This window comes from Aptenodytes patagonicus, chromosome 21, assembly GCF_965638725.1.
Source record: "Aptenodytes patagonicus chromosome 21, bAptPat1.pri.cur, whole genome shotgun sequence".
Classification (NCBI taxonomy): Eukaryota; Metazoa; Chordata; class Aves; order Sphenisciformes; family Spheniscidae; genus Aptenodytes; species Aptenodytes patagonicus.
This window is the reverse complement of record NC_134969.1, coordinates 3,276,280-3,301,248: the sequence shown is the minus strand read 5'-3', so window position 1 is coordinate 3,301,248 and position 24,969 is coordinate 3,276,280. Positions and strand designations below refer to the sequence as shown.

The following is a 24,969-nucleotide window of genomic DNA, read 5'->3' as shown; positions in this document are numbered from 1 at the left end:
CCCCTCCATTGCGTACTCACCCTGTGCACCCACCTCTGTGGACACTCACCCCCATGGACACTGACCTCACTGGGAACCCACCTCACCAACACCCAACCCCACCATGCACGCACCTCACCAGGCGCTCTCACTGGCAACCACCCACTCCAACAGGTACCCTCACCCGTCGGCATCCTCACCGGTGGGCACCCACCTCGCCAGCGGGTACCCACACAACCGAGCACCCTCGCCAGCACCCACCCACCCACCTGGGCCTTTCAATTTTCCGGCTGGTGGCTCCCTGCTCCGTTCTGCAAGGAAACCTGTGTGCAGACACCCCTTGGCTGGCACAGCCGTCGCCTCCCCGCACGGGATAAACAGCTCCAGCTCTCATACTTAAAAAGCTAACACTGTGGAATAAAGTAGGAGGCAAGATTGTTTATTACCGCAAGCAATTTTAATACAAAAATGTGTCTGGTTTTTAAACAATTCATTGGTAGAGCTTCAGTTTTGCCTCAATTTAAACCAATTGAGAGAATCACACAGCAACATGGTCAGAGCCGGAGAGGAACAATGTTTAATAAATACAGGAGCTCTGGAGAGCCCTCTCCCCCAGCCCGTCTCCTGGTCACTTGGTCAGTTTGATTTTATTACAAAGGAAAAGTAGCGTACAAAAGCGAGACAGGACTTGTAGCAAGTGTGCTGGTGAAACTCATTTCAAGGACAAGCAACTGTGCGTGTAAGTCCAGATTTCTTCTAGGAGCAGAGGTCACATCAATCTCAGCCTGGTTTGAAGTGGAATGACCAGTTAAATAATAAATAGGAAAAAAAGAGATGCAGATAAATAGCGATTCTGTAAGGAGCATCTTGGGCTGGTCTCTTAGGCCATCCATCCAGAAGAATCCTCTAATTTGTAGGACCCACCACCGCTAAGGGATGTATCTGAGTGATCCAGACCCGCAATCTTACCAGCGTGCTCTCCTCTGGACAGCTTCAGCGTGAACCCCCTCCCCAGACCCACCACCCTTTGTTTGTTCTTTAAAAACGAAGTTGTCGGGACAGTATTTTCAAGACAGCAATTGTCATGACCTTCGCCGTAGTGTGTGCAAATTTTATTAAGTCAAACTCCGCTTTCTTCAGGTAAAACCACATAGCTTTAAAAAAATGGAAACACAAGCCCCAAGTCCCCTCACCTCATGTTTCTCTGGTTGAGGTATCTGTGATTTACAAAAAGAGAGTTCCTTGAACACTGTAGGATTCAGGTCTTTGTTTTTAAATATAATTTACCTTGCTGAGACAGCAAGTTAAGTTTATAAAGATGCATTTAGGAAACAATCCTAAAAGATAAAGCAGGTTCGCACCCTGCACCGCGCAGAAATCCTATTTATATTTTAGTTTTTCTTTACACTTTCACATCTTGACCTTTTTTTTTGCTTCCTTTTTTTTTTTTCTTTTTCTTTTTCTTTTTTTTTTTTTTCTCTCCCACATTTCAGTTTGCCAGGCCCCTCTCTGAACAGGGGTCGCCGAGAGGCAATTTTTATCTACATAAATATTCACATGAAAATAGTAACTTACAAAAAAGGAGAAAAAAAAAAAAACAAAACCCAAATAAGGCAGCTTCATAACACAACTTTCTTTTACACTTTTAACAATATAGTTTCTCCCATTTAGAATAAATATACATCCAATGTACGTAGCAGGGTTAAAAATTGGACACAGGTTGGGTTTTCTTTCTTTCAGGAGGGCGTGGGTACAGTATTATCTTTTAGGGCCTGGAGTTTTTGGGGTGGCAGTGGTTGTTTTCTTGGACATGGTTGGGATTTTGGAGGGTTTGGCCATCCCCCGGCGCGAGCCGCCCTGCCCGCCGGCCACGCTGCTCTCCGAAGTGTCCGAGCACGCCGACTGCGTTTCCAGCAGGTCAAAATCGGAGGCGTCGCTTCCCCGCCGGCTGCTGGCCCGACTGCCCGTGCGGCTCCCGGCGCGGCTGGTGGGACGACTGGCTGTTTTTTTAGGATCTGCAAGGGGAACCGAGAGAGCCGTGAGCAGGCGGAGGAGGAGGAGGAGGAGGAGGAGGAGGATTCCTCCCCATCCCCGGACTGACCGGCACCCAAATCCCCAGCACCGCTGCGGCTGCTTTCAACCACCCGGCCCAGCACCCCTGAAACGGGAGGGTTCAGCACCAGGACTGATTCACTCCCGAGCTTTTAACGAAGCAGCAGCAAGCCCTCGCACTGCGAAACCGCTGCAGCATCCCCTCTCCCAGGCAGGGAGACAGCGGTGGCCATCGGCCTCCCCACCTCGCTGCGGGCTCCCTAAATATTTAATATTTTCTCTGCCAATTTAAGCAACCGAGGAGGAAGAGCAGCAGCAGGAGTTTTTCGGTCTTTGCACCTAACTTACCTGCCCGACTGGTTTTGGCACCTGTAGAGACGGGTGAGGAGCTGTTACTGGTGTCCCCAGCCAGGGAGGTTCGGCTGGAGTGGAAGGTGGGTCGCTTCAGCTTGCTGCCCGCGGAGGGGGTCACCTTGGGAGGAAGCACACACAGAGCATCTTTTAGGTGTCACCTGGGCCGTAACGGGCCAAGATCACGTCCGAGATCAGTACCTCGGCAAAAAGATTTTGACATTTAAGGAACACCCATCTTAACGGTCAAGGAGAACACAAGCTGTCGTTTCAGCAGCGGTTAATAAAAAAGAAAAAAAGCCTGGATCCTGAAAATTTGGAGGGCAAGAGCGGTTTGTGCGCTGCAGGCTGATGCATAGCTATTTGTTGGAAAAAAAATAAAAGCAAAGCTGCTATCCATCTGGAGGATGACAGCATCATCTGGGCTCAAAAGCTCCACAAAGAGAAATCTTGCAAAAACGGGTATTTTAGCATCTACGCAGCTCAGGACCATTTTGGAAGGCCAAATACCATACAGCGTCTTAAGAAACGCATCCTGTTGTCGGGAGGCATCAGCGCGGTGCGATGCTGCGAGTCGGAGGGACGTCGCCCCGGTGCTGGTGCCCCGGGCAGGTCCGTGCACCCACCACCCAAGGGCAGACAAATTTGAGCAGCGAGGCACCGGCGATGAACAGGGACACAAAACGGAGCGAAATCAGCTTCGGTCGCATCCTGAAACGGTGCTTTACCTGACCTTTAAGATGTTGCAAACGCAGACGGGGGGGGGGTGGGTGGAAAAGCAGCACAACAGGCAGCTCTGCTCCCGCCGCTGCGGGAAGAAAGCGAAGGGGAAGGTGCCGGGGCAGGGCAGGGTGCCGGCAGGGCGAGGGCACCTGGATCCAGCCGGAAAGGGCAGCTCCAGTTTCCATACGCCAACCAAAGCTCTGGGTTTGGGGCAGCGCTTGGCAGGAAAGCGACTGCCCGTGGTGTCCCCCGTCCCCCGGGGCTTGGGGAGGCACCGCTGTGCTGCAGGGACGGCTCCAGCCCAGCTGCATCCCTGGATAGCTGTACATGAACGCCGGAGGGCATTTCCCAATGAGCTTTAAAGCAACAGCTGGAGAGGTTTCCCTCCACCCCCTGCCATTTCGGGTTTTTTGGGAAACTTAGAAATCTTGGAATGTCGTGAAACTGGAGCTGCAGCGGGGGAGAGGGCGGTGGGAGAGGGGCAGCCGAGCAGCGGGCTCCCCTTCGGGCGCCGGGGGAATTAAAATCCATCAACACGCGATTGCAAAGGTACCATTTTCATCATCAGAGATTACGATTCTCGTCCTTGATCCTATTTTATAAACAAGTTAAGAGCAGCAAGCAGGCGATTTAGGGCAATTGGGGAAGTGCTCCTGACCTTCTGATGATTTAAATATAATTCCTTTTCTGCGTGAAAGCACCGCCGAGCAAGACGCAGTTATCTTGCCAGCACACACCACCACTCAGTGAATCACCGAGATCCACCAGGTATTTCTCATCACCGATTCACAAGGTCAGGAAAGTCCACGAGGAGGCTGAAACTTTAGGGAGATCAAAATCTCAGCCCGAATTCATCCTCCTGGGAGCATCAAGCCGGTGACAGCGCCGGACACACCATACGTGCTTCAACACGGTGATAAATAACAAGCGCTTCATAAAAATGAAGGCGATGTGGTTACTGTGCATGCGCTGTAGCTGATTTTCAAGTCTCAACTCGGCTGCTGGATTTCAATTTCTGAAAGCCAAACACGGCTGCTTTTCAATGCTTAAAAGCTCTTAAAGCTTGGAAAAATGTCTTTTTTTTTTTTTAAAGCACAAGAGGATAAATGTCGCTCTCTTGGTTTGAAAGCAGGTAAACGTGAATCGCAAGCAGTTGTGCTTTATTCTAAAGTCGATGTTTTATCTAATCCGAGTTCGAAACCCATGAAAAACGCTAACAGTCGGAGCGTTAGCGGTGCTAACAAGCGCTGCTCTACCACAAGGAAAGCGTTAAAACAGGCAAGGGAGCAGGACTTCTCCGTGCCAGCGGCACTCCGGCCTGTCAGCAGGTCCTCGGGGCTGCGAGACCATACTCTACCTCGGCGCTTGAGAGCTGGAAGTCGGAATAATCGAATCCCCTCAGGGGGGTGCCCGCTTTACTGTTTATCAACCAGGGTTTGTCATAACATCGAGAGAAGTGATGTGGAGTCTGTGAAATGGAAAATCCAAGGGGGGGGGGGTGGGGGGGAGAGGTGGAAGTGAGTGAAAAAAAAAAAAAAAGAAACGGAAAAGTATCTGGAATAGGGGGAAACGGCACTAAAATGAAACGAGAACCAAACAGGAAATATATAAATTAAAATAAAGGGAAAAAACCCAAACAGATGATGAAATAAAACATGTGTGGGCAGACGATGTGGTGGGAAAGGAGAGACGATGGGCGATGGCTTCTTCCTGTGTGCCGGCCGGACACCACGGCTGCGGCACAGCCCTGCCTCGGGGACCAGGAGCCTTCGGCTGCACGGCGAGAGCCAGGGAGCCTTCTGCAGAGCCGTGAGCGCCCAGCTTGGGCTGAAAACCTGTCCTGCACCATCCCACCCCACCCATCCCGCGTGGACAGCAGGGTTCTTCCTGCGGACGCCATGAACATCCTTCCAGAGACCTCAGCAACCATCGAGCCCCCGATCCCCAACCTTCCTCCTCCTCTGTACACCTCCTGCATCTCCTCATCTCACCAGGATGGGTTTGGAGGCCACCAGTTTCTAAAGGAGAGGAAAGAGGAAGGCTTCACGCGCAAAACCCCACCTTGGCTCCGCTGGCCGGAGTTGCGGGAGAGGATGGCATGGAGGCGCAGCTGTGGTTGCTCTGGCTGGCGCTGGAACTGGATCGCGTCGGGGAGGCTGCCCGGGAGGATGGTTTTGATCTTCGGCCTCGCGATCGGAACGGTGTCATTCCCTGGGAGGCTCCCTCCGGCAAGATGAATTTCTCTCGGAGTTCAAGGTTGGTCCGTCCTCGTGCTGGAAAGGGACAAAGGAGAGGAGACCTGAGGCTCACGTGAACCCAACATCGTTACCGGGGCTCAGGAGGCTCCGGGGGTCAGAGCACGCGTCCTTGCGATGTCTCCCAAAGCCCATCTCCGAGGGCGAGCGGATGGCAGCGAGACCGTCCCAGCTCTCTTGCTCTGCCCTAACCACCTCCTGCCATGGATCAGCTCTTTGGGAAACTCTCCGATTAAAAGCTGCCTGAGACCCATGAATTCAATCTGGATGCTCTGTTATTCTCTAGTGTCTTGGGGAAAGCAATCCTGATGGCCTTTAAACACAGCGTGTTACAACAGCAGCCGATGTAATCTTTAAAGTGGCTTAAACATAGTAAGAGCAGCTTTGAAGGGTTGCGATTCTGCTCTCTCACAGCTCCGGGCAGCTCTTCACCAATTTTTGGTGAGAGGTGAGAGAGAAGTGACCACCACCCATTAAAAGCCAAGTTTAAAATCTTCATCCAAATGCCCCAAAGAACTGGAGGGTCGACAAGCGAGGGGCAACCAAGCAGGGAGAAGGTCTGTGGACTTCAGCTCCTGGGCCAGCTGACACGCGCCAAGGTATATTTCATGCTCACGGTGTTCGAACAGAGAGCAAGGGCGTGCACCGAGCCTTACGGGACACGGGAGCGATTTTAGAGTTGATGCACTATGGACCAGAAAGCCAAAGAAGCAATTGCAGAAGGAAAGCACCACACTGAGATAACCAAGGGATGGAAATAACCTTGATGTCAGTGCTCTAAAACTTCTGCTGCAAAGCCTGAACGGGGGAGGCCGGAGGAGCAGGAAAACCCTGAAGGTTCCCCAAAGCAAGTGGCACACGCTGTAAATCATCCTGCTTTCAGCAACAGCCGCTAGACAGCAGGAGCAAGGAACGGTTAGGCAGCAGCTTGAAGAAGACATATCCGAAGCAATTAACATCTCAGAGACCCCAGTGAGACAAGGACATATGGAGTACAGACCTAAGCTCTCCAGAATACGCAGCCTTGATGCACCTCATTCCCGGCCATCCCACTTGCTAATCATTGAATCATGGAATAGTTTGGGTTGGAAGGGACCTCTAAAGGCCATCTAGTCCAACCCCCCTGCAACGAGCAGGGACATCTTCAGCTAGACCAGGTTGCTCAGAGCCCCGTCCAACCTGACCTGGAATGTGTCCAGGGATGGGGCATCCACCACCTCTCTGGGCAACCTGGGCCAGTGCTTCACCACCCTCAGCGTCAAAAATTTCTTCCTTATATCTAGTCTGAATCTACCCTCTTTTAATTTAAAACCATTCCCCCTTGTCCTGTCGCAACAGGCCCTGCTAAAAAGTTTGCCGCCATCTTTTTTATCAGCCCCCTTCAGGTACTGACAGGCTGCAATAAGGTCTCCCCGGAGCCTTCTCCTCTCTAGGCTGAACAACCCCAACTCTCTCAGCCTTTCTCCATAGCAGAGGTGTTCCATCCCTCTGATCATTTTCGTGGCCCTCCTCTGGACCCGCTCCAACAGGTCCGTGTCTTTCTTATGCTGAGGACCCCAGAGCTGGACGCAGGGCTCCAGGGGGAGTCTCACCAGAGCAGAGCAGAGGGGCAGAATCCCCTCCCTCGCCCTGCTGGCCACGCTGCTTTGGATGCAGCCCAGGGTACGATTGGCCTTCTGGGCTGCGAGCGCACGTTGCCGGCTCATGTCCAGCTCTTCACCCACCAGTACCCCCAAGTCCTTCTCGGCAGGGCTGCTCTCAACCCTTCATCCCCCAGCCTGTATTGATACTGAGGGTTGCCCCAACCCAGGTGCAGGACCTTGCATTTGGCCTTGTTAAACCTCATGAGGTTCACACGGGCCCACTTCTCAAGCTTGTCCAGGTCCCTCTGGATGGCATCCCGTCCCTCTGGCGTGTCGACCGCACCACTCAGCTTGGTGTCATCTGCCAACTTGCTGAGGGTGCACTCGATCCCACTGTCCATGTCGTTGATGAAGATATTAAACAGTACCGGTCCCAATACGGACCCCTGTGGGACACCGCTTGTCACCGATCTCCATCTGGACACTGAGCCATTGACCACTACCCTCTGGATGCGACCAACCAACCAACCAATTCCTCATCCACCGAAGTGGATCCTCCTCTGTCCCCGGTCACAGCTCTTGGCCGGTCGCAGCAGAGCGTCGCTTCCAGCCCAACAGCTCTGACCACGATAAAACCTCAAGACTGAAGATTTTGGAACGGAGGCAACCCCGCTCTCTGTGCTCACGGTACGTGACCCTGGGTCTGCATTATCCCAACCATCCCTTCCAAATGTGCCCCACCAAACCAGCTCCAGCAAGCGCTGCTCAGCCCTAAAAACCCAAGATCAAGGTGGTTCTTCCCTTCTAATGTGCTGCTGTGTTTTCCTTGAGCTCAGTTCTTCTAGGAGCTTCTTGCACTTGAATTTTCCTGCGTTAATGCTGAACTGAAACATCTTTTTTGTTTCACCGCCGGGCTGGTCAATCCCTAGGACACACCTGTGCAAGGCGACGCTTATCGACACGCTTACTGCGGGACGCGGTGCTCAAAGAAATCCAGCCCAGCCCTGAACAGCCCCATGGACGACGATGCCTAAATGCAGCCCTTTTACAACTCAAATCTGGCACGTGGCAATCCAGAAAAAAGAAGGGCCACGTTTCCACCCTCACGGGCAGAGCTGGGGGAAGAAAGGTAATTTTAAGGCACTAGGGGAAGAGCCAGCACCGTCAGCAGCTCTCGCTGCAAACAGGTATTTAAGTTGCACAGTCCTGCACAGCTCAGGGTTTCCAAATTAGTTCCTTATGCCGCTGCTCTAAAGACAACAAATGAACTGAGAAAACTTGTATTAGAAATGCATCAGAGAAAAATCAAGTAGTTCAAAGTCACAGGAGAAACGTCTCCTCATTCACTAGGACCAGCCTGGACCGTCAGTGCCCCGTGGCCACAGCCCAGCGTGGCAGTACCACGGGTTCACAGATCCTGGGCCAGAGCATCTTCTCCCCAGAGTGTCTCAGACCAGGATTTTACCATCTCCTGGCTTTGAACCTTTTGAATTCTTTCAGGTCACCTTTATGAAGTTTACTCCATCATCCACAGAGCCACACGTACGCACCGACCGCCTCAAAGGGAAGCCGAGACCCCCAGCATGGCAATGCAGCTCCGCTCGCTGGGGTCTTAAAAACAAGAAACACAACCCTTCCTTCTCCTCCTCCCAAGACACCTGGCTAAACGCTGCGAGATTTGCTGCGGTATCGCCAAATCTCGTGATTTTAAGTTCTACGGTTTGCTTTGGACCCCTTTTCTCCAGCTCCCGCCTGTTACTTGGATAACCCAGACCCGCTCCTCTGGTACATCTGGCCATTGACAGTCACAGCAGACAAGTGCTCAAACTCCCCTTACTGGGCGAGAAGACCCCAGTTGTATAAACCCCAGGAACTGCCTTACCTCTGCAAGGATCATTCTTCACTAAAAATTCATCCAGGGCCATCCATCCTCCACCGACACGAACCATGACCGTGCTCCGCAGGATACGGACCAGCCGCAGCTGCTGGGAATCGCCGAACTGTGGAGCCAAGAAACAGTTCAGACACGGGGGACACAACAAGGGACACTCGGCTCCTTCCCACAGCAGGCTGCACCAAATGCTTTTATTGATCTATTGAGTACTTTTAAGGTTTCTCCAGATAGGTTCTTCTGGCAGAAGTGCGGGCTAGTACCAATTTACAGGAGTTTTTCTGCTGTTTTAAGGTGATGAAACTATCCAAATCCTTTAGTTTTAACGCTGGAAAGAGAGAATTTTTTTAGAGCAGCAAATGAGAATTTGGAATTTGGTCTTCAGATGGGTTCTCTCAGCCAGAATTGTAGTTTTTCCTTTTATTATGATGGAAATAGAGGCTGGCAATGCAATGGCCCTCCTGGTGCAGCCCACGTGGAAAAGAGCCGGCTGATTCAGATCACTGAGTGCCGGTGAATCAGCGAGGCAAGCAGCGCGGCGTCACCGCTGAGCGAGAAACCTCTTATCATCAAGTCTGAAGTCCAGGGATTTCACCGAACCTCAGACTTGACCCCACCAGCCAGAAAGCCCCCGCCGCAGAGATCGCCCAGTGAGGATGTTTCGGTGAGTGCAGAGTGATGGGAATCCAAGGCAGGGATCCCGCAGCAATATTGATTAGTGATTGCAATGTTCATTAGTGAGTTTAAACACCTGCAATTTCAAACAAGTGCACCCTGAATCAGAAGCACGTGTCTGTTTTTCAAAGGTCCCTAAATCTCCCGGATAGCCAAGCCCAGGCTCCTGGTTACCCTCTGCACGGGGCAGGCGGCAGAGCCGGTGCGGGGCACCGGGAGCCTTGCTCGGATGTAGCAGCTCTGCATCCAGGTCTACAGAGCACCTGCTGTGATGAGAAGATAGAGGAACCAGCCTCTGAAAGCAAGACCTTCTTCAGAATGATTAAAGAAAGAAAGAAAAAAAAAAAAGTAGCAACATTTTCCCTGGGTGGATGAGAACGCAAACCCCAAGAGATTAAATGAAAACGGAGAGTGCGAAGCCACACCGAGATGGGTCATGGCAGGCAGAGGGGCAGGAGGTAACAGCATCTCCGACCCTCCTTCCCGCGAGGACATGGGACCCTGGACCGTGTGCTGGTGGGTCTCCCTGCTCAGTGGCCCTACCAAAACATGCTCGTCCCAGTGCCGCGGTGAAAGAGCTGCCGCAGCCGCGCTCGGCACGGCCGTGGTGCCCGCGGGCAGGGAGGAGGGCGGGGGAGCTGCCTTCCCTCTCTCCGGGCTCAATGTCAGGTTTCCTTCAAGAGCTAGTTCTGCACCAGGGAAAACCAGGGACAAGTCAACTCTCAGTTCCACTGCCACATTTACATTATTTTTCAGTTGCTGTTGAAAATTTGTCTATAATCACTGTCTAAATGAAAGCCAGAGCTTTCTTGGACCCGTCTGCTTTGGACATCCAAGTTTGTTTCTTTTTGGGCGTATTTTTGGCAGGGCACCATCATTTCACATGAAAAAATAGGCTTTTCTGTTTGAGCGGGGGCAGCGGGCACATCGTAACGACACATGATGCTCCAGTCCCGTTAAAAGAAGAGCTCTGGCCCCCGACCCGGCTGGCACTCACGCACGCTGCACCGCTCATCTCGGGTCACGACAGTAACGGGGATACATGCAGGTTTTGTGAACCTTGCTCCAGTTAGGAGTTACTCAGTGGGTGTAGCAGGGATGAGGGTTTAGTTACCGTCGCCTACGGGATTAAAGGGGTGGACTCGGCATTCTCATTCCACAGTGACTGTGATCCAAACCCACCAGAGCCTGGTACAGCCCTCGTGCAGGTGTTGTACCCCCCGTGATTTCATCCGGGCTGGCCGTTCCCCGAAGGAGGGCAGTCCCGGGCACGAGCCCATCAGTATCTCAGTGCTCCCCGCCGAAGGGTGCCGTGATTTGCCACCGGTTACCATCAACACCCCCAACGTATCCGAGAAAGGAGCCACGGAGAGAAAAATCTCTCCATTTTTGTCAAATCCTGCTTTTTCCATTGAATTTTTCCCTTTTTTCTGCCCAATGCAGTCTTTTTTTCGGGTGGCCCTCCCAGCTCAGGCACTCCTCTGTACCAGGCTCTGCTGAGCAGCGCTCACAGATCACATCTTCCCACAGCAACAAAGGACAGAGCAGCATCACGGACACACAAAGCTACGTTTGTTTAAAAAAAACAAAAAAAAAAAAAAAAAGGAAGAGGTGAGAGACAGCATCGCAAGGCAAACTGTACCTGATTGCCGAGGAAGAACTACGGAGGGAGAAGAGTTGTGGAGGGAGAGGGGATGGGGGGGCGGGGGGAAGGAAAGTCGAGAGGAAGAGGAGGGGAAAGAAAAACAAGAAAAACATTTATGGGATTAACAGTGCAATAATCATGAAAACTGTTAACTGCAGGTAGTTAGAAATCCGTGGGGTTTATGCTATTTGGGTGTAAGGTAGAAGCTCGGGGAGCCTGGGGCCGGTGCAGCTGGGGGGGGGGGGGGGCAGCGCTGCGGCTCGGCTCCTCCCGGCCGGAGCATCAGCCCCAAAAAGAGCAGGCAGGAAAGCGGGCAGCTCTGCTGCCAGCTCGTTTCACCAGTTCACCTCGGTGAACGATTTGAAACATAAACAGCCAGCCCGTTACAAAGAGATTCTTTAAGGAAATTATTCTCCTTCTTCAGGAGCGAGCTAAGAAAAACACAGGCGTAAGGTACACTCATCCACGAAGAAAACTTCAAGGGCGGCTGCCGGCGGAGTGAATGCAGCATTTCACGGGGCCGGCGGGCCGGCTGCCCCAGAACAGGGCCACTTTTATGCTCTCCCGATTCGGGGAACGCCCTGGGGCCGAGGACAGTGCTGGGCAAACACGGCTCAGCCACCTCCGCCGGGAGCCAGCGTGCCAGCGGACGAGGTCTCCACATGGACGAGGTCTCCGTCTCGCCCTGGGGAGCCCAGGGGGGTCCCCCCGAGCCAGGCTGGGCACCCTGTCAGTGACCCGCCCCCCCCGCCCCCCTGGGTGGGAAGGGGGAGCAGGATTTGTGCTGCCGGGGCAGCATTCGGCCCCCTCTGCCTTACCCGGTATTTGTTCTCGCCGATCTGCTCCACTTGAAATCTCTTGGCACACTTGCACTGGGCCACTTGCCTGGTGACCTGCCATCACCAACAAGAGAGGTAAGGGACCAGGATTTTGGGAGTCTCCCCCAATACAAGGCACTGCTTGGATAACACACAGCCCTGAGGAGCCTTTCCTTCAAAAACACGGTAGGTACTGGTGGTACCAGCCAACTATTTTAGCTCAGCACCACCGCAATCCTTTCTTTTTTCCTCCTTTTTGTCTTCCCCACTGCCAGCCCGCAGCCCGAACCACCCCACACCTCCGAGCACCCCTCTCTTTTGGTGCTTTACCTCATCTTCGATCTTGTCGGCATCAGTGGTGGGGCGGTAGGCATCCTTGTTGGGATGGAGAGCAGCCACGAACTCATAGTAATCGATGTAGCCGTCACCGTCACGGTCAAAGATGTCAGCCACCGCAGTCATCTCCAGCTTCGTGGTGGGGAATTCTGGAAGGAAAGAGAAATGCGCAACCGATGCAGGGACCTCACTCATGAGAGCCGGGGATGTCGGAGCACAGTCTGCATCTCGGTCCTCGAGCAGGGACAACCTCTCCTCACACCGAGGTGGCCATTTTCCGAGCTCGTTTCAGACAGGCAGGGACTTACTGGAGGCCAGGATGCCATCGATAAACTCCTGCCGGGTGATCTTCCCATCTTGGTCTTTGTCGATGCGCCGGAAGAAGTCCATGACACGGGATTTCTTGTGGTTCATCCAGCGCATATACTTCTTCCGCCAGACATCGAAGTCGAAGTTTGCAAACTCCTTCAACTGGAAGGAAACCCGTGAGAGTCAGCGGGGGAAATCCCCGAAGGAGCAGCACCCCCGGCTCTACAGCACCCTAAACCACCAGCCTTCAGGTGAGCCTGTGCCTGAGCTCCCAGCGCTCACCGCCCGCCCTCCCAGGAAGGTTTATCTGGGTTTATCCAGATGACCCCCCCCCCCCGTTAACGAGGGGGCCACTCAAATCGACTTCCCAGAACAGAAGGACACACAGCGTAGCCGACAGCCACCACGTGGACCGCGCGTCACAGAACCATCGACACGGGATGCAGCATCCCCCCACGGTGGTATACGTACAACATAGGCAGAGATATCAGCTACTTGCACACAGACACCCCACACCCCCCCCCCCGTCTCTGCTCGGGCATTTGGGGATGCTTCCTCACCCGGATTTCGCCTAACGACTCGCCAGGCTCTGCCCGGGGAGGAATACCCCTTGCTGGCACCATGTAGGGCAGGTCTCCCCTCTCCCTTTCCCTCCAAGCAGCCAAGAAGGGATTTCTTGCTCGTCTTCCAGGTAAGAGAGCGGCTGGGGCACATCTCAGCTCTGCAAACCCTGGCCCTGCCAGCCTCTGACGAGCCACTCGCCCTCCAATTTAAACTAACACCCTTTTTAACGCCCCCCCAAAGGACTCCCACGACCCCACCAGCTAAAGCAGCTCACAGCGAGGTAATGCAACGGTTTTTAGCACTTTTTTTTGGTGTTTTGTTTCCTCTAAACATTCTCGGCGTTAAAAGCAACAAAGAAAAAACATTAATACGTATAAACTGAACTGACCTACAGCAAAAGCAACAAAAAACAAAAACCACTCACTTCTGGGCATAGCTGCTTTGTTAAGCATAAATAAAAACAAAAATTACATTAGATGTTTGGAAAAGATATAGACAGTAATTGTTAAACTAATTACTAGGAGTAAAGCAGGCCTGGCTGTCATTACCTCTACAGATACTGACTGCAGGGGCACAAAGCAGTTCATTAATGTGCAGTTAATTACAGAAGGTAGTTTTCAGCCTTAGTATTTTAGAAGTTATTTTTCTCTTTTTCTTTTGGCATTTTCAGAAAGGCAGCAGCAACTGCCTGCAAGAACTGGGCAATTCAAGAGGCAGCACTAATTTAAAATGCTTCTCGCACCTCTCCGGCAAGCAACCCCCGGCACCGCTCCCCCCCCCCCCCACTTCCCAGAGCAGCCGGTGGCCGTTACCTCCTCCAGTCTGTCCAGGGCATCGTTGAGCTTCCGCTGCCGCTCCAGCGCCAGCAGCCAGACCTGCTGCCAGCGGGCCGAGAGCTGGTTAATCCGGGGGTTCTTTGTTTCTGACTGGGAGATAATGGGCATGCTGGGGGGGGCGGCCTGACTCAAGGATTTTCCTGGAAAAAGGGAGAAAAGGAATTGTTTGAGGTGGCGTTGATGGGTTCAGCAAGTCTGAGCGGTCCAGGGAAGAGCAGCAATGAAATAAGTTTTATTTTTCAAATAGAAAACCTCCCACAGCCTCGCTGGCTGCTCTCCGAAGGGACACAGTGTCCCCAGGTAGGAGGATGGGGTGACGGATGGCTCTACGCCCAACCCCCCCCCCGGCGCTCCCTTTGCACTCGGGAATTCACAACAGGCTCTGGCTTCAAGAAACAACATAAAAAAAGACCCCAAAACCTCATCACAAAGCAACTGCAGAGAGAAAGAGAAAAGCAGTGACAGCACGAGCTTCCCCAGGCGCAGCACATCCCAGCACGGGCGTTTTGGCAAATGCCACCTGGATTTTCCCCTCCTGACAAGTTTCAACCACCTTCCTGGCGGCTGTCAATGCAGGATGCCTTGTTAATTGATAATCAAAGTTAATTAGTTTCCTATGCATTTCATTTCCTCCCCTCATAGCACGTTTCACCGAAAGCTGCCTATCGAGCGGAGACATACTGTTGCTGCGGGACTTCTCGATGAAAGGCCCGTGGGGGGGCTCAGTAGCTTTCCTCTTGTACGTCTTCGTGACCCGGTCCACGTCTGGTTGCTTCCGTGTCATCTCCTCCATAAAGGACTGTCAAAATACAAAAGGGACAAGAAAACCTTTGCAGTTTCAAGATGTTTTTCGGTCTCCTGTCGCTCCAGATCCTCGCTGGGACGTGCCAAGCCCATAGAGGAGATGTGAGCGTTAAGCACCGGCGATGGGGGCTTGTGGTCAAGCTATTGCACAAGCGCTGGTTTGGATCCGCAGACGCTGGAGTTCATCCCCTGGGCTGGCTTTGCTCCCAGGTGACAGCTCCGGTTGGGTCACATGCTGTTTTAATAGGGACTTCCAAAAGAAGTCCGTGCCTCCTCCATGGAGGGGCAGGAACCCTGCCCCTGCCCCTCTCCCGAGTGCCCGCCGTGTTTGGCACTGGGCTCACCTGGTGTTCGGAGATGAGGGCTTTGACCTGATCAATATTTTGTGGCATGGGCTCCTGGTCCCGCTGGATCAGGGTTGTCTCAGCCCACTGGATCCAAGCCAGGAGCTCCTCCAGAAGCTCTGCATTCGCCACCAGCTCGGAAAGCGCAGACTCCAGTCTCTGCTGGTGCTGCTTCGCCCACGTGAGAACCTGTTGGAAACACAGAGACGACCGTCAGCCCAGCGTGGGAAACCCGGGGCAGGAACCAACACCACATGGCCATCCCTGGTGGTGGTGTCCACCACCACCTCTCACCATCAGCCCGGAACAAAGCCTGGTGGACTCACCTCCTCGAACCTGGCTCGGATGATGGTGATCCAGTGTTTGATCGTGGTGATGCAGTCGGGATGGCAGGCGGCCAGGATGACCTCCCCCATGCCCACTGCTGCGTTCACGTCCACTCTCTTCTCCTCCACTTTCTTCATGAACTCCTGAAAGGCCCAAAGGAATTATTTTGCAATATTCTCCCCCATAAATTTTGCTCGGGTTGCGTTTCAGAGCTCCCCACTACCTTGTGCGCGTCAATGAGGGACTGCAACGCCTCGGCGTCGTCGGGAAGCGCTCCCCGAAAGCGCAGGGACTGCTCTGCCTCCGAGAGCCACTCCAGCAGCATGTGCACGGCTGTCCTGAACTCCTCTGCCTGTGGCGACAAAAGCACAGGCGTTAGCCCTCCTCCTCCCAAAACGGGCCACTCAACTCACTGCTGAGACCTGGAGAGACAAAGGGCTGAAAGGGACTTTAAAAACAAATAAAAAACGTGGGGGAAAAAAGCCCTGTCTGTTGGCCTGGGTTTGTGCAGCACCAGCAGCCGGGTCCCACGGCAGCCGGGCACCTCCCTCCCCTCGGCATCAGCCGCACTGAAGAACTAAATGTTTTTAAAAACAGCACAACTACCTGTACTCTGACCAATTTGGCACCTGGGTAGTTTATTCTGTAAATTGCCTACTTGACGTAAAAACTACTTAAGAGCCTTCGACCTTTTTTTTTTTAAGCTTCAGTCTAGGTCTCTCTCTTGCACTGGACACTAGCAAACACCAGCCCGGACAGTCTCTGATCACCGCTCTATTCCTGCCGTGCACATCGGCGAGATCTTTTCATCCTCCCTTTTCAAATCAGCCTTTATCGGCTCTTCTTTAGGGAAAAGAGTAAGTAAATAACTGACACCAACCCACTCCTCTGCAGTCCTCACTGGTAACCGCTGCAGGGCTGGGGTGTCCTGCTTGGCCAGGAGATCAGCCCCTGGGCAAAACCTCTTCTCTGAGGTTTGGGTTTGTGTACAGCACAAACCTGTAGCCCCAGCAAAGCTCTCCGAGACCGCTTCCACCCCTAGCCTTCTGCTCACCTGCTTCAAGGCCTGTTCCAGACGGGTTTGTTTGGACACGGACAGCTTGCACACCGTGTCCCACCGGTTGCTCAGCTCCTGCAGCTGCACCTTCACCCAGGTCGTGTCGTCCCGGCTGTTCTCGATGAGCTCTCGGCCAGAGCGCTTGAGCACCTGGACCGTCCCCGTGCGCTTCCCCAGCTCCTTCTGGAAGACCTGGAGGGAGAGAGGGCAGAAGCCGGGTGGGCCCAGTCAGTCCCAGCGGGTTGTTTCACGTGGGGAATAAAACAGGGGGCACATCCGAAATAGTTTGTACCGTGGGTTTTGCACCCACGTTAGGGATCCGCCACAACCCGGCGTGATGGGAGGGCAGGCAGGTAGGGAGCTAGACAGCGCAGGCAGCTCCTGAGCACGTTTCAGTGTAGGCGCACGTGGGCAGGAGCCCCAACTTTCCACCCCGGCAGAAGCAGTCATGACCTGGAGCAGGTGAGCCCTAGCCCGGGAGCTCCGGCTGCAACGCAACGGCCGCCTTGAACGGAAGCCCAAGCCGCGTCTGGTGATTTCAACGCGTGACCTAATCCCAACCCAGGAGCGCCAGTCTCTAAGACACCCTGGAGAGAACTGCCAAGACCAAAGTTTATAGAGGATTATAAATTCGGCCACCTTTTCAAAACTAAACCCTCAACAGATCTGACTGATAGCATCTCAGAAGAACAGAGCTCCGGCTCCTGTAACCTACGTAAAAGTTTCTTCCTACTTGTTCACCCTGTTTTTTTTTTTCACTCCTTGTCCACCACAGCAAAGCAAAGCAGCGAGACACGCAGCTCTGCAGCGAGGCACCAACTCTGGCTCCTCTGTTCTTTGGCTCTTGGGGAAGACAAGCCCTACTCATGTCCCAGAGAAGAGCTGGAAAAGGTGCTCTCACCTTGTGAGCATCCATCAGGTTCATGACCAGATCCAGATCACCATGGACAGGCTGGTCTTCAGCTAACTGGGGTTCCACCTTGTAGAGCCAGTCCACCAAGGCCTGCAACGCATCCATGAACTGGCCAGAGAACAAGAGGGCTTCTTCCAGCTTGTGCTGCCTGAAAAACAAAACATCCCTGTCAACTTCCACGAACAAACTCCCCTCCTTTTGTCATGTCCCAGTGACCTCCTCCAACCACCCCATGAAATCGCTTCCCCTCCTCTGCTCTCCACTTTGATGAGTCCTCGGCAAACAAGTGCTGTTGGTACAACGTTGGGGCTGGACTTACCTTTCCACAGATTTGCCGCACACCGTGTCCCACTTATCCCGGACTTCTCCCAGCAAATTGTCCAGCTTTTGAGTGTCATCTGGAAGCAAGGCTTTTTCTTTGAGGGCTCTGCCCGTCCTGATGGTGGTGTCGTAGACAGGTTGCTTCCCCCCCAGCGTCTTCTGGAACTCCTGGGAACCGGAGAGAAAACAAAACTGTTTCAGAAAGCCTGGCCTTGGGTTTCTGAAGATACACGGTGCTTGTGAAGATCCCCAGCTGAACATTTTCCATGGCAGGGGTAAGCGTGGATGTGCCTTTCCCCTGGCCTGATGGCAGAGGAGATGCTGCCCTGCTCCCCGTCCCGACAAAGCACCCTTCCACCCAGCGTCCAGCACCAGTCCCTCTTTGGCAAAGCTCTACCTTGTGTTTGGAGAGCTGGAGCTTGATTTTGTCGGGATCATTGGAAATTTCCAGCTCCGAGTCCAGGTGATTCTCTGCGTCCTCCAGCCAATCAATCAGTTTCTTCCAAGCTTCGTGGAACTGCAAAGAAACAGGGAGCAAGTCTGAAACTTAACGGTGCTGGGTCCCCAGTCCCCTTCTGGCCTTGAGACCTCCTGTTCCTCAAGGTTGGCCATACTTCAGGGTCTGTCACACCCTTCCTGTGTTTCTCACCTGCTTGGCTCGCTTCCTGGCATCATCAAGAGCCCGTCCCCGCTCCACCGAGCGCTGGACAACCTTCTCCCAGCGGGACTGGACGCTCACCAGCAGGTTCTTGATCAACACCACATCCTGCTTTTGACTGAGAAACTTCAGCTGGTTCCCGGTTTGATCCAGCTCGATGATGCGATCCCGATGAGCGTTCACCTCGTTGGCGAATACCTGCGAACGGCAAAGGTGTCCTCTTACCTGTAAGGGAGCTGGATGTGCCTGAGAGCAGCCCGTGGGCGCAGGGGAGATGAGGTGCCACCCTTGCTCCCTCCATCCCAGGGAGCCGTTGGGTGCTCACGGTGCCGGTACCTTGTGCTCGTCGATCTGGGCCAGCACAGAGTTGAGGATGAGGCTGGCCGGGGGCGCAATGTTCAGGCTCTGCTCGGCCAACGTGAGCCAGTTGATGAAGTCCTGGAGGGAGTTCTGGAAGTCCGTGGCCAGGGCCAGCGCCTCCTCCAGCTTCGCCTGCCGCAGCGGGGAGGAAGAAAGGGAGGGGGGGGGAAAAAAAAACCCACACAACACGGGAGGGTGAGAGCTCACGATCTGCAGTTTCGCGGACAGAGGCAGCCTTTGTGTCCCTGCCGAAACGTCCCTCTAACAGGAACCTCATCGCCTCGGCCCGGGAACGCGACTTGTTTACCAAGGGGAGGAGGTTTCAGTGAAAGCCACCGCTTTCTTTCAAAACAAGAATCGCCCCTGAAAGGGGAGACCTTCATCGGCACACGAGCAGCTGCGTCACCCTCAGCTTCCTGAGAAAGGGATTGCCATAGGGAGAGCGGCTCGGTAAATGAGGTGGATGGTATTTTGATGGTAACAGCTGCAGCACTGCAAATTTATTCTGGGCTGAGGCCACCGCGTCCCTTGTTTTATCTCATCACCGGCCAAAAGCCTAGGATGGAGTCAGCTCAGAGGAGGATTTGGCCTGCTGTCTCGCAGAGGACCAACAAAGCCTGCCTTTCAGCTGCGGGAGGTTTCTTCCCACCTCTCCTCTAAATTAACCCAAAACGCAATTTTACTCTCATTTTCTGTGCCATTTAACCAACTCTGACGACTATCTAGAAAAACAAATAACAGCTTGATGCTCAGACAGCACCATCTGAAAGACAAACCCAACCTGTGCGACCAAGAGAGAGCTCGTCTTAAAAAAAAAAAACAAACCAACCCAGCCCTGACCCGCTCCATCCCTCCCGGGAAAGCAGAGCAGCAAAGCAGGGAGCAAGTGCTGTCAGACCAGCTCACGGGGCAAGGGTGGACAGCATCCCTCCACCAACACTACCTTTCTCTCCTCCATCTTGGTGCTGACCAGACACCACTTCTGCTCCAGCAGCGCTACGCTCTGCTCCGTCTTCGAGCCAGAGCCCGAGTCATCGCGGTTCAGCAGCATCAGTCGCCCCTTGGCCAGCAGCTGACTGTAGACGTCCTCCTTGGCTTTGAGCTGGCTGTACAGCTCCTGCAAGGGAGGCATCGCCGAAGCGTTAGACAAAGGAAGAGCTCAGAGAGGGGCCACGGCTTGCTGCAACTCAGGGTGATGAGAAAATTAGGTTCAGGGCAGGCAGCAAAGTGACAGCCGTGCGTCACTTTGAGCAGAGAAAGGTGGTTAAAGCACCGTGATGCTTGTCCCAGGCATCGAGTGCAAAGTTATCTGTACGAAGAGACCAGAGAAGCACTCTTCTTCCCATCAGATACAGAGGGGAGAAGTTTTGATGCTGATATTTGACAGACAGGAGCTTGCTGAATTAAAAGCATTAAAAATCTCTCCTAAGAAATTACCATGTGGGCATTGAGTTGTTCCCGGGCAGTTTCTGGCAGACCCCCTGTGGGTTTTGATGCCGACAATTGGCTCTCCATCCTCGTTAGCCACAGGAGGAAGTCTTCAATCTCACCATGGAAACCCTGGGCCTGTTCGGGAACATATAATCGGCCACGGATCAGATGACATCAGCCACCATTGATCATGCGCCAGGGTTAACGCTGTGTTTGCTTCAAAACTAGATAAAGAGGCAGAGCTGGATGCACCAGCGCATTAAGGAAGGTTATACATTGTACCTCCTTAACCACGCGGGTCTGCCTGGTCCCTGCCGTGCTTCTGGGCAGGCACCGGACCGCTCCAGGACTAAGAGTTAAATGGAAAACTTGCATAAAAAAATCCCAGTGTGTCTCTCTAACTCCTTCCCCCTTCATTTCTCCCCAAAAACAAAGGGGGAAGCGGACCCTCAGCAGCTCTCTGCGGCACAGGGGGGTACCCGCGACGCATCTCCCCGACCTGCTGGAGCGTGGACTGCAGCTGCTGCTCCCGCTCCTCCGTCTTCTGCAGCACCGACTCCCAGCACGAGTTCAGCTTCTCCAGGCGTTTTCGCAGGCTGCTCGCGTCGTCCCCTGCGCTCGACTCCAGGAGCTCGTTGCCCGCTTTGTTCACCGTCTCCACGGTCGCTTGGTGGGCCAGGACGTCGTTCTTCAGCACCTACATGAGACGAGGTGGGCAAACGTTGGGACACCTCTCTAAAACACCCTGTTAATTCCTGCATGCTCTCATGGACTCAAACCAACTCAAACCCTGCATGAGAAATAAAATCCTGCAACGGGAAGAGACTAAAAACGGACCTGGAGTGGGAATACTCACGTGGTGCTTTGCGAGTTCAACCTCGATGATTTTTGGGTCTCCATTGATGGGTTTTTGCGCGTCGAGCAGCTCCTCGGTGTGGGTCAGCCAGGCCATCAGCTCCGCCAATGCGTGCTGGAACTGGCCGAGTGCCAGGAGGGCGGCTTCTAACTTATGCTGGGCAAGGACAGGGAAGGAAAGGGAAAGTTTAAGTCGGGAAGGAAGGGGAGCATCCCAGCGAGTTTCAACCCCGCACTTGCAAGAGCCCAGATCTTCTCTCTACCTGTCTGTGAGCAATTTTCTCGCCCAAATTCTCCCAGAGATGTTTCAGCTCTGTCAGTGGTTCCTTTATGATGTCTCTGTCTGTCTCATCTGTAGCTTTTTTTAGCATCAGTTCACCTTGGTGATTAAGCTTTTCCATCTCAATCTGTTGCTGGTAAACCTCCATTTTAAACTCCTGCCAAAACAAGCAGGACAAAAACCAGAACAAAATGAATCACTGAGTGCGAGCTCTACGATGCAAAGCAAGCACCAGAGAGAACTGGTCCCACTCCACCCGCGTACCTTCATCTCGTTCATTTGCTCCTTAACCGTGTTGAGGTCAGTGCCGACAGGAGACATGTTGCAGAGTTTGATCACGGCGTTATCCAGCCAGTCAAACATGGCCTGAAAGGAGAGCAGACACCGTTAGCAAAGGGAATGGCAAAGCGTGCTCCCCCCGCAGCTGGTCGGGGAAACCACCCCGCAACCGTGAAACTTGTCTTTCGGGGCAGAGACGCCTGCTTGGCCAGCACACTCTTTTGCAAGCTCTTTCCTCCCCTCTCCTGCTTCCAACAGAAGGACCTGACGGCAGCCAGGCTCATCCTGCTGCTTCGTGCAGAAATGAAGAGACATTTGGGAAGACAAACCCAGTCAAATGTCTGCTCTTCCTTGGAGGTGGCTGTTGAGCTCAGGCTGTAACAAAGGCTGCAAACACTCACCCAGGAGACATCTCCCTGCTTTGCATTAGTGCAAATCCCGGTACAACTCCAGGGAGAGAACTCGCAGTGGTGTTCCCAAGGTCTACCCACCCCACACAAACAGCCCTGCCTCTTACTTGAAGCGTATCTTGGTATTGCACAGCCGACTGCATGGCTTCTTCAAGCTTTTCAAGCCTCTCCTTCCACGTTTTGTTTAGATTTTCCCACGCGTTGTTCATCTGCGGAACACAAGATTGCCCACAAAATTCGTTAGGCTCTCCCACTTGCTGCTACCTGATTTTATCTGAAGGAGAGGCTGCTGGTTTTCCTACCTCATCAATGCTCTTTTTCACTTCTGGTTTCTCGGTTTCGCCACAGGCAAAAATTAAGTCAGTTCCAAGGAGTCGGATGAACTCCAGCTCTTCATGCAAGCCATCCGTCTCCTCTTTAATAGTCTGCATATAACACAGTGACAAAATAAAAATATTATTAAACGCGGTTCCAAAATTGCCCCATGAGCAGGAAGGCTAAAGAACGGAGAGTCCTTCCCGCTCCGGTGTCCTCACCCTGGCCGACAGCCTGACGCCAGACCCCAGGACTAGGTTACACAGCGAGCAGATGGCTGTCCTGCTCGCCAGCACTGCCACCACCAACCTGGTCTGCTCCCACCTCTGGCCACCGCGGCAATGCTGCTGCGTGCAGAGGTTGGGGGAACTAAAATAAGAACATCTGTGTTTAGCTTGACGTGTGCCTGAACTGCCTGGCTGAAGACGTTGTTTACAAGAGATGTGCTGTTTACAGGAGTATTTTGTCAATATAGAAATTAGTTTTTGAGACTCCAAAGTTGCAAACCGAAGTCAGAATGGTTATAAAAGGGAAATAGCAAGGACAAACTTAGCAAAGCATAAAGAAACATCCCTGTTCCCCAAGGTGCAAGTCAAGTCAAATCCACCTGAAGTGGATTTCACCACTTACTTGAAACAACCAAACACCACCACACAAATCCAAGCCCATCCAGCTTTACAATTATCTCCAGTCCGACCAAAATCTAAATATACACTTCCCACGCTAGACAGCACTCAGATGCCTTCGACTCAAACTGGGAGCAGAACCATGCAAACTTCCACATCACTCAAAACAAGTGGGCACACAACTCTGACCACACGCTTGATAAGCTTCCCAAAAGAGTAGCAGATAAAGTGATTTAAGCATCATTTCCCTGTCTGGAACAGGGGGCGGCGGTGGTGGGGAGGGATATGTGAAATACACTTCTGTTTTTTTCCTTGCAGTTCCAAATTGCAATGGAAATAACATTTCATAATCCGACTGCCTGCCTACAAAACTGTTTTACAGCCACTTCTGGCCATGCTCATATCTACGATCTACCCCAATTTAGCTTACAAGCTGGGTGCAGACAAGTTCCATACAGGGGTACAGTCCCATGGTCCTCACCTCTGCCGCTTCCACCTGCTGCTTGATGATGGAGGGGTCAATGCCTGGGCTCTCCAGGTCGTGAACGATGTCCTGTGTGTCTTTGATGGTAGTCAGGAGGGCTGCCATGTCGTACCAGAACTTCTCTGCAAGCTCCAGGACATCAAGGAACTTCATTTCACGTTCCTCCGCCCGAGCTTTGATGTCTTCCCAGAAGAAGACCATCTGATCCAACTTATCCTGGATAACTGAGGAAAGGAATGAAAACATTCAGTGAAGAAGGACACCTTTCTACAACTCAAAAGCATTTTGCAAACACTTTCCACTTAGAAATAGCCAACAGAATATTCAAATAGGGATTAAAGATGACCAGGGCTATCAGAGCATTAACTCAGAGATACTGAGGGACATGAGAAACTCCAGCTTGCAGAAATGAAGCCTTTATTTAAGCGCAGGCAAGCTCGGGGCAAATTTGCCCACACGCTCTCCTCCAAGGAACCTCTGTTCTGGCCACCTCTAGCGTGAAGCCTACGCTCACTCAGTCCATGAGCTGGCTGTTGAGCTGCCAAGAAAGGCACCAATTAGTGCCAATTGCGTTGACAGGTCTTTTTGTGCTGGGGATGTTCCTTCCCGCCATTAGATGCTGAATCGACACCAACAAATCATTTCACAGGGGCCACCAACGGTTGCCACAAGAGACCAGCTCAGGGTGACCAGCTCAGACCTCTGCCTGAGCAGCCACAAATACTTCTTTCTCCTTTGGCTGATACCACCCTGTCTGCTCCAGATGGAAGCAGGCACCAGATATCTGCATGCAGAGGACTCATCCTTCCTCCTAAGGCCAGCAGACCCTCTGAAATACACCCCTGGGACATCAAAATCTCCCCCATGGTGATGGAGCCATGGTTTGGGTAGGAGAAGCTGGGCAGTGCTACCAGCCCAGCCAGCACCTTCTGTTAAATCCACCCCACCTTTCGCTGCCAGGTCCTTGTCCGTTCCCTGCGATCGCCCGATCAGCTCTTCCCCGCGGCGTTTCAGAGCCTCGAAGGAGGGCTGCAGCTTCTCCAGCTCCACCGTGGCGTTTTTGTTCTCGCTGATGCACTCCCGGATCTTATCGACCTCGGCAGGGATGAGGGGTGGCATGCGCAGGCGGGAGGAGAGGGTCTCCAGCGTCTCCAGCATGGGCTCGATCTTATCGTGGAACTGGAGAGGAGCAAGTCCATTAGGGCAGGCAAGATGAGATTAAGCAACGCTGCATCGCTCCCCTGCGTGTGCAACAGCCCTCAGCGCTGCACCCAGCGGCCTCTCGGAGAGGACAGACATTGCCTGCAACAGCAATGAAACCTGCAGCCTCCTGTTCACGCCTGCCTCTGCTTTCCTCTGCTGCCAACAGCCCCAGGCTGCACCAGCTCAAACCATACATCAGCCATACAGACGCACAGAGCCGGCACAGGCAACTGCGAACCCAACACGGCAGCGATTTGTCACCGGATTCAACCCTACAAAATTCAC

At 53.1% G+C, this 24,969-nt stretch overlaps 1 protein-coding gene across 27 annotated transcripts in view; it reads right to left on the bottom strand.

The window, feature by feature from the left end:
• Positions 1-397: 397 nt before the first annotated feature.
• The window catches only part of MACF1 (microtubule actin crosslinking factor 1), a 149,886-nt gene continuing 125,314 nt past the window's right edge, over positions 398-24,969 (bottom strand). For 11 of the 27 annotated variants that reach the window (XM_076357469.1, XM_076357476.1, XM_076357477.1 and 8 more), the window contains 31 exons: positions 24,429-24,660; positions 23,479-23,705; positions 22,359-22,481; positions 22,164-22,265; positions 21,632-21,733; positions 21,351-21,524; positions 21,089-21,244; positions 20,732-20,929; positions 20,239-20,367; positions 19,745-19,918; positions 18,778-18,933; positions 18,433-18,639; positions 18,181-18,300; positions 17,782-17,951; positions 17,451-17,610; positions 16,547-16,741; positions 15,716-15,844; positions 15,492-15,635; positions 15,166-15,354; positions 14,699-14,816; positions 13,994-14,157; positions 13,606-13,620; positions 12,617-12,779; positions 12,303-12,457; positions 11,973-12,047; positions 11,152-11,169; positions 8,826-8,943; positions 5,167-5,378; positions 4,463-4,573; positions 2,380-2,503; positions 398-1,994 (listed from right to left, as the gene is read on the bottom strand). In XM_076357469.1, coding sequence (XP_076213584.1) covers positions 1,738-1,994; positions 2,380-2,503; positions 4,463-4,573; positions 5,167-5,378; positions 8,826-8,943; positions 11,152-11,169; positions 11,973-12,047; positions 12,303-12,457; positions 12,617-12,779; positions 13,606-13,620; positions 13,994-14,157; positions 14,699-14,816; positions 15,166-15,354; positions 15,492-15,635; positions 15,716-15,844; positions 16,547-16,741; positions 17,451-17,610; positions 17,782-17,951; positions 18,181-18,300; positions 18,433-18,639; positions 18,778-18,933; positions 19,745-19,918; positions 20,239-20,367; positions 20,732-20,929; positions 21,089-21,244; positions 21,351-21,524; positions 21,632-21,733; positions 22,164-22,265; positions 22,359-22,481; positions 23,479-23,705; positions 24,429-24,660 — 4,617 coding nt within the window. In that variant the 3' untranslated portion in view covers positions 398-1,737. The remainder of the gene's footprint in view (positions 1,995-2,379; positions 2,504-4,462; positions 4,574-5,166; positions 5,379-8,825; positions 8,944-11,151; positions 11,170-11,972; positions 12,048-12,302; positions 12,458-12,616; positions 12,780-13,605; positions 13,621-13,993; positions 14,158-14,698; positions 14,817-15,165; positions 15,355-15,491; positions 15,636-15,715; positions 15,845-16,546; positions 16,742-17,450; positions 17,611-17,781; positions 17,952-18,180; positions 18,301-18,432; positions 18,640-18,777; positions 18,934-19,744; positions 19,919-20,238; positions 20,368-20,731; positions 20,930-21,088; positions 21,245-21,350; positions 21,525-21,631; positions 21,734-22,163; positions 22,266-22,358; positions 22,482-23,478; positions 23,706-24,428; positions 24,661-24,969) is intronic. The other 16 variants (XM_076357470.1, XM_076357484.1, XM_076357479.1 and 13 more) reach the window with 7 other exon arrangements.